The 14,316-nt window shown below is 44.9% G+C and overlaps 1 protein-coding gene across 5 annotated transcripts in view; it reads right to left on the reverse strand.

The window, feature by feature from the left end:
• The window catches only part of LOC114050582 (WAS/WASL-interacting protein family member 3-like), a 72,908-nt gene that overhangs the window by 2,034 nt on the left and 56,558 nt on the right, over window positions 1–14,316 (reverse strand). For all 5 annotated transcript variants that reach the window (XM_027872386.1, XM_027872385.1, XM_027872381.1 and 2 more), the window contains exons 5-8: window positions 13,096–13,749; window positions 9,647–9,796; window positions 8,488–8,589; window positions 1,207–1,283 (exon numbers count right to left, since the gene is read on the reverse strand). In XM_027872386.1, coding sequence (XP_027728187.1) covers window positions 1,207–1,283; window positions 8,488–8,589; window positions 9,647–9,796; window positions 13,096–13,749 — 983 coding nt within the window. The remainder of the gene's footprint in view (window positions 1–1,206; window positions 1,284–8,487; window positions 8,590–9,646; window positions 9,797–13,095; window positions 13,750–14,316) is intronic.

Genomic DNA, 14,316 nt, shown 5'->3' on the forward strand with positions numbered 1-14,316 from the left:
TGTTGATGCTGGAGATGGCACCTTGAAGATTTCCTGATTTCAAGATTCTAGAGGTGGCTCTCAAGGGGCTCCTGGCCATGCCACTTTCCTCTCATCTTTCATCTAGCTACTGGAGGGGTCAGTAAAAAGAACCAATGAGCTAATAGAGCTAACACTAGATTTTTGAGGCTGTCACAAACTCGCAAATGGAAAAAAAGCAAAATGCCAGAGTAAGAAGGGACTGATGTAACATTTCCAACAATAACTCTTAAAGATGAGAACTGAACCTCCACAGTGAGATAAGGGAAGTCAGGTCCTTGGGGGTAAGGAAGCCCAAATATCTTCAGCTGGGCTAAGAGGCTGTCCTGGGTCACCCAAGGTACTTCCCCATCTCATGTCCATTTGGGCCTCCCTGGTTTTCACTTGTCATCAGCTACCCTGTGATTTAGATCATAGATTTAGAGCAGAAAGAGCCCTAAAACCCATCTTTATTCAGCATCCTTATTTTACAGATGAGGAAACTGAGGCCCAAGGAGATGAAGTAATTTGTGCCAAGTCATGCAGCTAGTAAGTGGCAGAGCTGAGATCTGAACCCACTTCCTTCAAATCTCCTCCTTCCACTGTACTGTACTGTGTTACCTCTCCCAGGACTGAAATGAAGAATCCTAAAAATAATTACATAATAATGGCTAAGAACAGGTGAATCTATAAATTGCAGAGAAGGTCCCCACCTGCATTCCCAAGGAAGCTTTCTTCTCTAGGAGTTCCCCTACTAGAAATCACAAGTCTTGCTCCTATCCCATATTGTCCTCTTTAGGAATAGTCATAGTCTTCTACAATACGCCTCAAGAGAACCCGGGAAAGCCCTGTTTGCAGAGTCAGATACTAAAATCACGTGTTTCACGTATAACCTCTGTCAGATTGCTTGCTTTCTCAATGAAGAGGGGAGAGGAGAGAGGGAGAGAATTTGGAACTCAAAATTTGAAAAAAATAATGTTAAAATTATTTTTACATGTAATTTGAAAAAATAAAACATTAAATAAAAAATTTTTAAGAAGAGTATATGTCCTAAAAAAAATAAAATCATGTGTTTCTCATCTTTGTTTAAGATCAGTGAGTTTTTCCCTTGAGGGAAAAATTGTTGGGAGAAAATATGTCTTGGCTCATTCTCTGGCCCCCTGGCGAGAATTCCAGCCCTGGGCTTGACATTCCGAGACCTGTTGTTACCTGAGAGTTTCGACCCTTGGTGTCCTCATTGCCCCGGCCAGTCACTTCTGCTGGGAGCCAGGAACCTGGAGTTGGACCTGAAAAGGGTAGATGTGATTAATCAATCAGGATTAACTGGCACACCTCGGGGCTCAGGACAAAGAAATGTTTACAAAATTAGCATCTGCAAGCAACAGTCATAGCAAAGTCATTAATGGTTATAAGACTCGATCAATTGAAAACCTTTGAATTAAGAGGCCCTGGACTTGGAGTTGGGAAGACCTGGGTTCAAATCCTTTCCCTGCACATTTCTAGGTTTCAGTCACTTCATCTGTAAAATGGAGGGTGTTGGAAGTGATGACCTTTAAAGTCCCTTCTTGCTCTACACCTACTCTACACCTACGGTCCCGGGAATTCTTGGCATGGGTGGTCACTTTCTCATCCACAGTCTTACCTGCAGACACACTGTCAGAGGAGGTAAAAGCTCTTGCTACTCTAAATCTTTGTATACAGTAAGCGCTTTATAAATGGCCACTGAATGAATGAAACAACGAATGCATGAATGTGTGGAGACTAGAATAAATAATCCAACTTTCCGTGCTTCGAATAATTCTTGTTCAAGCTTCTCCATATCATAGCTGTTTTAAACAAGATCTGCCTCTGTCTCCGAGATAATGTCAAAAGTAGCTAGGCTAGGGGGCAGCTAGGCAGCACAGTGGATAGTGCACCAGCCCTGAAGTCAGGACGACCTGAGTTCAAATCTGGCCTCAGACTAAACACTTGACACTTACTAGCTGTGTGACCCTGGGCAAGTCACTTAACCCCAATGGCCTTAAAAAAAAGTAGCTGGGCTGTGAAATTTGTTGTCATCCTGTCCTCCTCCTGTCCACTGGCTCGGTGCAGATCTGAGTTCCATGGCTGACATTTTTAGTCTCCAACTCCCTCCCAATCCAATCCGATCCAATCAGCATTTACCAAGCACGTACTGTGTGCCAGGCACTGTGCCAAGTGGCTCCCAATCTGCAGTCATTCCAAATAGGTTCCCTTGATGTCCTTTACCACAATTCAATAAGCAATTATTAAGCACCTATTTAACGAGAGACCAGGTTCAAGGCCTGCCTCTGACACACACCAGTTATTTAACCCTGGGCAAGTCACTCTCAGTGTCCCCAAGTGTGCTCAGCCCTGGGGACACAGAACAAGCAAGTCCCTGCCCTCAAGAAGCTTACATGCTATTAGGAAGACCCAATCTATAAACACAGATAAGTAACTACAACATGTATGCTGAGCAATACAAAATAATTTCAAGAGTGAGAAAGCACAAATAATAGGTGAAGGGGGTGCTCAGGAAAGGTTCTGTATAAGACGTGGCCCCTAAGGAAAGAAACAAGAACTCATTTAGGGCCTACTATGTGCCAGGCACTGTGCTGAGCGCTTTACATATATTATCCTCACAGCATTCCGGTGAGGGAAGTGCTATTATTATTCCTATTTTATAGTTGAGGAAACTGAGGCAGATGGTGGTTAAGTGACTTGTCCAGAGTCACAAAACCCAGGAACACTGCAAGGCAGAGTTGTGGAAACCATTCAGACATGGGGCCCAGCTGTGCACAAGCCAGGAGGTGAGAGTTCTCATTTCAGTTTAATTCTTTTAAATTCAGCGATCACCTCAGCTGTGAATGACTTAGCTCTTCTCAACAATACAACGATCCAAAACAATGCTGAAGGACTCACAATGAAAAATGTTATCCGCCTCCAGAGAAAGAACCTGTGGAGTCTGAATGCAGAGTGAAGCACACTTTTTAAAAATTGTCTTTATTATTCTTACTTGGTTTTTATCTGTGTTTTCTTTTGCAACATGGCTAATATGGAAATATGTTTTGTATAACTACACAAGTCTGCATCAAATTGCTTGCCTTCTCAGGGAGGGGGGATTAAAGAGAGGGAGGACAAGAATTTAAAACTAAAAAAAAATGTTAAAAAATTGTTTTTACATGTAATTAAAAAATAAAATATTAAAAAAATTTAAAAATAAATTCAATGATTATTGATCCAACAACTAATCATGATTCCAGAGGACTCAACGAGGAAACATGTGACCTCCTGACAGAGATGAAGGGCTCAACTGAGACACACATTTTCCGGACATGGCGAAAGCAGGAATTTGTTTTGCTTGACTATACTTGGTTGTAAAATGGACTTTGTTTTTCTTTCTTTTTTAATGAGAGTGGTGAGGGAGAGGGAGAGAGCATAGATTTTGGTCGCTGAAAAAAATAAATTTTAAAATAATTTTTTAAAATTAATTTTAGTTGCAAATTTCAATTCAAAAAAAGAATACAAGGGTCAGTCAGAAGGGAGATGCAATACTGTATACAGGAAACTGCCAACAAGCTCATTTAGCTCAAGTGTAGCTAAGTGCATGCTGGGGAATAATGTCCGACCAGCTTGGAAAACAGGCTGAAGCCAGACTCTGGAGCGCTTTAAATGCCAATCTAAAGTGTTTGTATTTTAACAGAAAAGCAAAGTGGAGCCCCTGCAGCTTTGGCTGAGGGATTACATGGTCTCACCTGTATTAATATATCACACACACACATAGCACAGTGATGACTCTTTCAGGTAAGTCAGGATAAGACATCCATATTTTGTAAATACATCTCTTTTTATGTTTTTCTATTTGTTCTCTTTTTCTTTGTAAACATTTCAACCTCATCTTGGTGAACTAAGGGGTAAAGAGGTCTTAAACGTCTCCATCAGGACAGAGAGGTGCAGACACCCCCCCCCCCCCCCCCGGAGACAGGCATCGGGATGGTGGAATAAGAAACAACAAAGGAAACAACTAGAAGCCTCAGAGTGGCAAATACCTCCTGGTAAATACGAGTACAGGATATGAGCATGTAACGTGTATTTATGTGTGTGTGTGTGTGTGTGTGTGTGTGTGTGTGCACACGTGCGTGCATGTGAGACAAAGGGCACAATCCACACACGTCACTAGTATTGAAACAGGACAATGAATTCCTCAGAGGTAAGATGACATTGCTTTCTCAACCATGAAGAGTCCAAATCACAAAGGAACCAGGTCAACAGTGAGCTGGGAGGCTGGAAGAGACGCGAAAGTGCTAGCAGACTGGAATAATCAAAGATTGGTCTTGTATTAACCTAATAGCATCTAGCACTGGGATTCCCAAGGACAGGCACTCACATGCTCACTGAGTGTTTTCAGGAGTTATTCACGTATCTCTTTCCCAGCCCCTCATCCTGAATTGAGAGGGTGAGCTCGTTTCTTAAAACTACAAATATCAGTTCATAGTTGATATTACTCCATGCTGAGGACAGGAATAACGCAACACAGAGTCCATTAACCACGACCATGCAGGGTAGAGGGTTGGGGTAGCTAACCTCCATTTCCACCAAGAACTAAACTCAAAGCAGTGGGTCTAGTTATAATAGGAGGGCTCTGCATTAGGAAGGATTTCCTGCCTTCAAAGTCCCTAAGATGCTCAAGAGATTTCAGGGTATCTGAAGATTAAGAATCCCCTTTCCCAGAATGGCTTAGGACGGGGTTCTTAGGTTCTGTGGACAGATGTTAAGGGGTCATTAAACTTGGATGGGCAAAATATTACATCTTTATTTTCACTAACCTCTAACTGGAATTTAGAATTTCCTTCAATTACTTAAAAACATGATTCTGTTCGAGACACCTTCTGAGAAGGGGTCCAGAGGCTTTGCTAGACTGCCCAAGGGGTCTATGATGCAGAGAAGGAGGATGAACAAGATGTCTTACTGCCCTGTCCTGTTCTCATCAGTGTGTAATATACCAAAGATACAACAGTGAAAAAACAAATGAGACAACTACAAGAAATTAAATTAAATTAAAGAAAGCCAGAGTAAAAAGGCTTGCTTTTCAGTTTGGGACTCCCATATTCCAAATGGCTGGGTGATCTCATGGATGTGGCTTTCTCCTCCAATGACGCATCCCCCAAGCCATCCCTCCTGGCCTGTCCCGTGTAACCTTTGTCCATCTGTGAACATGACATGGTCATAGGACATCTACCCAGTATACTGGGGTCCTCGCTTCCTTATGACATAGCAAAGGTTCCGGTGGAGTTCATGGGCCATCCATCTTTTCCTCTTTCCCACAAGACAAGCTCATTTTTTTCCTTTGGTGACAAGTATTTAACTCCTGGCATCTTTGATCATTGCTTGTTTGAAATGGGTTGCTGCCTGTTCACACCCACCAAGCACCTCTCCGTGGCCATCTGGGTAAACCTTTTTTAATTCTCTGGAGCGTCTGATGACTCTCCATCCCACCGGCAACCCATGAAGCACCCACTTGGTCGTAGTATAATAGTAGCAGTATAACAACTATCTTTCTCAGAGTTCTAATATTATCATTATCAGCTCTATGAGTTGGACTCTTTAAATGGTCTGTGGCTCCTTCTCTGATATCAGTGATATCCACTCCACCTGCCTTAGCTCTGTATAGCTCTGTAGCTATTCTGATAGATGTGTGATCTCATCCATGTGGCATGTAATGACCTTCTTCTAAGGATAATGTCTTCTCCTAAGAATGATGATGATGATAGCAAAAGGTTTGCAAAGTCCTTTACATATGTTATCTTACTGATCCTGGAAGACAGGTGCTATTATTATCCTAATTTTACAGATCCAGAAAGCTGAGGCTTAGAGAAGTCAAAGGTGTCATTCAGCTAGTTAAATATCTAAGGCAGGATTTGAACTAGGTCTTCCTGACTCTAGGTACGGCCTTTTATTTACCAAGTCACCAGTTTCTCTTCCTTTGTGACTCTTACCCATGTCCTCCCATAAATCCTCCACAAAGAGTCCACCCAACATGCTGGGGGCCTACCTCTAGTAAAGCAAAATGAAACTGCACTTTCCCAAAGGCAATCCAATCTTGTGTCTTCCTCCTAAGCCCACCTCGGCGCCCACATGTGGTGCCTGTCCAAGATTCACATCTAGACCGACTATATGGTTTCTCCATCCAATGGCACATCGCATTCTGGACGACAGGCATTCTTCATCCATTTGGTTTTTCTTGTGTGGATAGTTAAGGCAAATTCTTTTGAGAGAGTATTAATTTTATTTAGGAGGCTGTTCAGTATTATACGCTTTGATGCAGTCAATAAAATATCATTTAGAAGAAGAACTGGAGGACCTCTTTCTTTAGAAGGAGTTCCTCCTCCATCTGGATTCTGTGTGGTCTATCCTCCATGATGATGGCCAACACCTTTGGCAAGCATACATCTCTCTGCTTTAAACGTCCCCTGTCACGAATAATCAGGATGTCATCAAAATTATTCTATTACTATAAACTCAAAGGAATCTTAAATTTTAAGGTACACGCAGGATACACTTTGATGGTGAAGTGTCTTTAGGGTGACATTTTGGTTTATTAAATAGTCAACAGTAATGGCCTTTTGTATTTTTCATCTCCTTGTCTCCTTTCCAGTTTCGTCCTCAAATGCCCGTGGGTTAATTGGGTGAAGTAGGATTTCTCTACGTTTGTTTTACTCTCCATTGCTTCTCGCTGTTTTCCCACGTAGTACTGCTCATGATTTTCCACTGTCCTCCTCACTAAGCTATTACAAACCACCTTAATTTTATTTAATTAATTTTATTTGCAAACCAGTGTACTTCACACAGTGCCTGGCACAAAAAAGGTGCTTAATCAATGCTTACTAACCAACTAACTAAACCGGGTGCTGTCCTTGGTTCTATTTCTTTTGACTTGGCAAGGAGACAAATTGTTTGCTGGTAGAGGTGGTTTCTGGGCTCTTTTGCACTCTTTGTTAAGGTGACCGAATTTTATCAGTTGAACCTCCCTAGGACATGGTGACAGTCCATGCTAAGATCTATCCTTTCATTCATTTCTCACTTCAGTGTCTACAACTGGTTTAAGTAGTTAATACATGCAAACTGCTTTGAAAACCTTTGTCGCTGTAGTTGCCGTTGGTCAGTTGTGTCCAACTCTTCATGACCCCATTTTGGGTTTTCTTGGCAAAGATACTGGAGGGGTTGGCCATTTCCTTCTCCAGCTCATTTTACAGATGAGGAAACTGAGGAAAACAGGGTGAAGTGACTTATCCAGGGTCACACAGCTATAAGTGTCTGAGGCCAGATTTGAACTCAAGAAGATGAGTCTTCCTGACTCCAGGTCCAGCGCTCTATGCCCTATGGCGCCACCTAGCTGCCTTTGAAAACCTTAGAAGAATTATATACTTAGCAATGATGATGATGATGACAAGGGACCATCTCAACTATGGATTCTATCTTCTCATTTTCAGTCTTCCTTTTAATTTGCTATCGATTCTGATCTTTGGTCTCACAAGTTAAGAGTTTACTGCGCTAATTAGGCAGTGACTCATTAGTAACGGGCCTTTCCTGCCTTCAAATAGAATCAGTCTCAGTTTTTAGGATGCTATTTCATGCGTCCCATTTCCAGGGCCTCCAAACTCTCTTCTTCAGAAAAACATTCAAATTTAGAGGCACGGAATTTTGCTATTACCTACTAATTGTTGGCTTCTCTCGTGTCTTACTTCTGCATCCCATTTTCCAATTTATTATTTTTATTTTTTTTTTTGTGAGGCAATCGGGGTTAAGTGACTTGCCCAGGGTCACAGAGCTAGTGTCTGAGGCCACATTTGAACTCAGGTCCTCCTAACTCCAGGGCCAGTGCTCTATCCACTGTGCCACTAGTTGCCCTTTCTGATGTATTTTTTTGCCACCTTCCCCTATACCAACCTTTGCACTGAATACATCAGTATTGACACACATGCATATGCGTATATATATAAATATACATACATGCATATACATACATATATGCCTACATGTATATACGTATATATGTATGTGTGTGTATATATATATATATATATATATATGTATGTATCTTTCTTCCCCCACCCCCATGCAAAATAAAACCAACTTTGCCTTTGGAACCCAACTATCCTTTGGAAGGATGGTTCACAGGTTCTCCTTGGAAGGTCAATGACTAATTAAAGTCCTTTATAAATGCATTCATGCATTCACTGAGATACAGCCTGGTGCAGTGATACAGCAATGTAAGTAGGATAGTTTTATTACTATTGTGTTAAATTTAATACATACTTTAAAGCTACATAATTAAAGTTTGTTTCATACGCAACTCTCTTTTTCTGTTCTTTGTATACTAAAATGTTTATGTTTGTAGATGATGTCTATTAAGTTTACAATTAAAAAGAAAACTGCATTAAAGGGAAAAAGCACCCTTTGTCTAGTCAATGAGAGATGAGCCATACTCACTTCTGGGGACCTTGCTGGGATACGTCTTCTGGCATGGCTTGTATTCATCAGGAGGAGGGAAGTCTTCCACGGAGTGAAAAGTAAATTTGGACTCAAAGTCATCTGGACCGAGAAGAGGAAACAATGAGAAACGTGCCAGTTAACGACAATCATGTGCTTGGAGTCTGTTTTTACTCCAGGGAGTAAACCCCAGGGAGTGGATCTGACACTGGACGCCCTTCTCTGCCTCCTCTTGCTTAAACCCAGGGTTCAGTGAGAGTGATTTAAACAGTCATTTGGGGTACAAGGGAGACAAAGGAAGCGATGGGGAGCCGGCATCCACACATAACCACTCCCCTCAAACGTGTGTCTGTGTGTGGGACATTCCAACACAGATAACTTTGAAGTGATAACATTTCAAGTTTAACTGTCTCCAATAACAACCATTTCCTGGGCAGGAATAATTGAGCTGATGTGGGGCCCCCAGGCTCCAAGGTCAAAGATAGCATCTGGCACCTCTGAACTGCCCTGGGCAGCCCTGATAACTAGGGGCTCCTGAGTAAAGGTAGAATAGGGATCCCTTGCCCCTGCTGTCAAAGGGAACCCTAGCTTCAAAAGCAAAAACTAAGGGGGCTTCCTGACATACCTCGGCTCTCTTGGAGCAAACTGGGGAGGGTCCAGAGAGGAGGCAGAGGTCATATTTCCAAGAACCTCATCTCCTTAGAGTGGGCACAACTCCAGGCCCAATGGACTCCTAGTCCCCTGTGGTCTTTGCCTCCCCAAACTTCTCCTGCACATTTTAAAGGCTGGCCTTCCTCTTTCCACAATCCCAGCCTCCCCTAACTTCTTCTGCACATTTTAAAGGCTGGCCTTCCTCTTTCCACAATCCCAGCTTTTCATGGTTGGTGTGTCCCAGATGATAGTTCCGCTTGTACAGATGCCTCTGGGAGGCAGCTTGTTACCAGCACTGCAGAGCAGCCATGCGCATTCTCATTTTTATAATTGCCCAGGGCAGTGGGAATAGACTTGGTTCCAAAAATGTCTGCTTAGTAAACCTCAGAGCCCATGTGGCATGTCTCAGCTTCCCAAGTCCATCAGAAAACACAAAGTCTAAACCCAGCTAAGGGTGCTGGGGATGGGGGGAGTTGGTGGGCTGCCTATCTGGGAGCTGGCAGGTTACCTGTGATGTGGAAATTCCCATTCCTCAAGGGGGCTCCAGGCTGTGGTGTGCCCACCCAGGCCAGGGCCTGCTGACTTTTGCTGGACAGCTCTGTCGTGGGGGACCTTGCTGGGGGAACTGGGGGTGGATTCAGCTTCCCGCCACCAGTCCCTGAGGAAGAAGCAGATAGAGCCTTAATATACCCAAGCGCAATATCAAAGGAGCAGGTTAACAAAGGTTAAATGACTTATCCAGGGTCACACAGCTAGTAAGTGTCTGAGAACTCAGGATTTCCTGACTGTAAATCTACGGCTCTATCCACTGCCTTGAAAGAACTTCAAAGACAAGTGGATACTGCCAGTGAGCACTGAAGGAAACTCAGAGAAGAGGAGGAAAGGCCTTGGGGAAGGCAGCTGAGGATGATGGAGGCAAGTCTGGGATTAGCTAAAGGTCAGTTTGGCTGGAATCTATCGTATGTGAAGGGGATTAGGGCCAGAGAATCTTAGGTCTAGAGCCCTACATTCTCATTTCTTATTAATATGACAAAAGATTGGAAAGGGTTAATGAGCCCAGACTGTGGAGGACCTGAAATGGCTAGGCTAAGGAGTTGGTATTTCCTTATGAATGCTATTAAAATGCTGTTTTACTCAAAAGCTTATGGAAGTGACTGTTGATAACTCAAAATAAATTCATAAGAAATAAATAAATTAATTAATTCTAAAAAGTTGTTTTAAATTCAGCACAGTCCCTTGCCCATGAATGCTCAATAAAAACTTACTAAACTGAACCTGTCCTGAATTTTTCTTTTTCTCCCCCACTAGACTGTAAAATCCATGAGGGCAGGGAAGTGGGTCTAATAACTCTCTGGGTCTCCCACAGTCCTTGCCTACAGGATAGGGCCCAATCAAGTAGCTGGAAAACCAGGAAATATCAGGAAATTGAAAGGTCAGCACGGTGCAGTAAGGGACGAGGAGGAATATGGCACTCACCCAGGCACCCCATAGGCTGGAGACTGTCCCATTGTATTTAATATAGGGCAGGCCTGAGCCACACTGGAGAGACCTCAGAGATGTGGGGGAAAGGACCCCGGTCTCAGAACCAGAAGACTCTAACACTTACTGTTACTGTTAAGTCATTTCTCTCTCAGTTGCTTCATCTTTCAAACGGGGTTGAACTGCCAGATCCAGGTCAAAATTAAGATAGCATTGGTCAGGAGAAGTAAGAACCTGGCTCAGGATGTGGGGGAATTGGTCAAGAAGCCTACGAGGGCAGCAGCCCAGAGACGAAAGGGCACTAAGGTAAAAGAGGCCAGCGAGCTGGAGTGTGTTTCTCTGAGAACTGTATGGAGCTGGCAGAGCCTCAAGGGTTGTCAGTAAAAAGGTCACTGAAAATAACCGAGAAGAAAGAGAAGTGGGAGAATCTGCTGATGAAACTCTTCCTTCAGGCTGCCATGGCCGCCCACTGGCAAGATGTGCCAGAAAAGGCACACTGAGGTGAAAACCATGGAGACAGAGAAGATGGTGATGATTTACTGAAGACACCAGAAAGAAGCTGCTGGAAGGCCTTGGGAGGATGTGAGGTCATCGAATTTCTGGCCAAGGAACTTGGGCAGATCTTGGAAGTGATCCTTTCAGAGTTCTCTCCCCAAGAAAAAGTGGAAATTGACTTCTTCGGCAACCCACCCTGGCCATGAACACGTGCTTCTGCCTGGACCTCACAGGACAAGCACTGTGGAGATGCTTCCCTTATGGTTCCCTTAAAAGTCCCCTGGCTTCCTCCCTGGCTGTTCCAGTTAGCCAGACACCTGAAATATTTGACTAGATACAGGCAAGTGCAGAGAAATGTCTCAACAGTGGCATCTGTTACCCTCTAATTACTGCCTTGGGCTTATTTGTTGGGAAACTGAGCAGCAGGGCTTGGCCCAAGAATCATCAAATGAGACAAACCTTCTCTCACAGAACCAGGAGGAAAATGCTGTTTTCTGTCATGCAAGGCTACCAGCATCCACTTGGCTGTATACAACTCCAACTACGGGGATGGCTTAGAGAAGGTTCAAAAGACGGTAACAATGGTCTGGGGCTGAAACAGGCCCCACGAGAAAAGACTAGAGGAACTGGGATGACGAAGCCTAGAGAAGACTAGACTGACGAGCTTCCTTGGAAAGCCTGTCTCCAAGGGGAAATTGGACTTATCTGTCCTGACCAGAGTATCCTAGGGGATGGGCCACTCCTGTAGCAGGTGGGACTGAAGTCAGCCCTAAGGCCAAACCTCCTAATCCCAAAGGGTGAAAAGGCAGCAGGATCAATAACTGAAGGAGACATGGACATTTGCTAGTTTTTTTGGATCAGATTTGTGATTTAATTGGTTTATGAGATGCCCAGTGAGGAAACACCTTGCTTTGAAACTGTCTGAGACAAGTCAGTCAGCCAACTAATTACTAATCACTAATAATGATTTATTGATTATTAATAATTTGTTACCAACAACATTCAATTATCTATTAGTTTACTTAAATGACTTACTAATAACATTACTAACAATATTTTATTAGTTATGAATAATTTAGTTTAACTATATTCAATTATTAATTTAACATCAAATTATTTATTCATCATAATTAACATAAAAATTTTAAAAATAAAAATTATTTTGTTATCATGAAATTTTAAACAGATGGGAGAGAAGGTCTAAAATCAGCTAGTTCTGATAGGCTCTAGGTCACCTTTCATTTGGTAATGAGATTAGAGGTCCCGTTTCCTCCCCCCAACCCAGGTCTTTGCTATCTTCTCCAACTGATACCGGGAAAGGTATCTGAACACATTCATTTCTGCGTTCCCTCCAACACGGACCTTCTCTGGGTAGTCTGTTTCCCCAAACTTGTTTCCTTTGGTACCATTTCTACTGCTTCTAACCAGTATTTATGAATGGTTTTAATGGTTTGTAAAGTGATATAGGAAAGTTATCTCTTCTAATCCTCACAATAATGACAGTATCCTGCATTTGGAGATAAGAAAACTGAGGCCCAAGAGAGTAAGTGACTTGGCCAGGGTCACACAGTTACTATCAAAGGCAGGATACAAACCATGACTTGGAGACGGTGTGGAACACTGGAAAGAGTACTGCTTTGGACTTGGAAGGGGTTCAGATCCTGCCTCTGGTTCTTATACCTGTGTGACCTTGGGTAAATCACTGCTGGGTCTATTTTCTCATCTAGTAAATGAGGAGATTGGACTAGATGCCACTGGGCAATTGCATAATCTTTAGCAACAATGAAAAAAAGGGCATCCTAGGGGATGGGCCACTCCTGCAGCAGGTGGGGCCGAAGTCAGCCCTAAGGCCAAACCTCCTAATCCCAAAGGGTAATAAATGAAGCCCTGCTTTTAGCGCCTGCTGACTTCTGGGGTGCAAACGCTAACACCGAATATTTAACAACCAGCTCCTGGCCCCCGTCCTGGTGGAGGTTCACTTACCCGCTCCTCTGCCAGGCCGCTTCTTCTGCACCAGTACGGTGGACTGGGAGGCTGGGGGGGTGGGTGGCAGGGGCACGGACTGGAGGCTGGCATTAGGGGACTTGCGTGGAAGTGGAGGGGCAGCATCACTGCCGCCACTGGAGCCTGGCAGGGGCGTCGGGGGCAAAGATGACCTGGGCGAAGGGCAGGAATAGAGAGGGGGGGGAGGCGGGGGGTCCCGAAGGTCCGGCGGCGGAGGAGGGCTGGGAGCAGAAGCCTCCGAAACTGGCCCAGGAAAGCCACAGGGGGGAAGGAGGGGCAGAGGGGGCGGAGGAGGGGGCAGGTGCAACGGCCCGGGCGCGGGCTTAGCCCCCCTCTCGCCCTGCACGGGTGGCGGGGGAGGAGGGGGCGTCGGGGGAGGGGGTGGGGGGGCCGCGGTGGGGGGCGGGGGCGGCACCATCAGAGCCGGGGGGGAGACGAGGGGGGGCTTGCCGACGGCAGAGACAGCCGAGGGCGGAGGGAGGGGAGGGGGGGGCGGAGGCGGGGGGGGGGGGGCGGGTCGGGGGGGGGCCGAGGCTTCCGACGCGGGGCCCAGTCTCGGAGACGCAGGGGGGTTCAGCGGGGCGCTGATGCTCTTCGCGGGGAGCCGAGGGGACGGAGCTCTGGACCCCCCACCTGCAGACCAGAGCGGCCATCAGTGACGTCACCACGAGGCCCGGAGGAGCCCAGTGCTGGCGGGCACCCCCGGGGGCCTTCCACTTTGAGCCCCCACCTGGCCGGGGGCAACGGGGGGCCTAGAAAACCTTTCAGTTCCGTTGGGAGGAATAAATGAGGGCGAGCTTTGTCGGAATTTCGTGCCTCCATCTACGGGCACTAAAAAATAGAATTAATTAATCTAAAAACTCAGGGTCGGCTTCTTCTCGTTCCCAGAAGAACCCCCCTATTAATGCGGGGCATCGGATCAGGTGGCAGAGCACCTCGGTCCAGTCTGTAGTGAGAGTGTGACTAAATCACTTAACACCTCATCTCTAAAATGGGCAGAATGACACGTGCCCTCGCTACGCCTCACCCCATGACTGTGGATAAAACCCTTTGTGAGCTTTATAAAAAGTGAACTTTGTAATTCTAATTATCAACGGGCAAGCACGGTTTACGATTTTGATAAAAACCCCATTTTCCCCTGCCGTTTCTCAACTCAAGACTTTGCACAGCACTAAGCTTTGTTCCTTCTGTTCCAGCGAG

This window comes from Vombatus ursinus, unplaced genomic scaffold (genome assembly GCF_900497805.2).
Source record: "Vombatus ursinus unplaced genomic scaffold, bare-nosed wombat genome assembly UNPS02014799.1, whole genome shotgun sequence".
NCBI lineage: Eukaryota > Metazoa > Chordata > Mammalia > Diprotodontia > Vombatidae > Vombatus > Vombatus ursinus.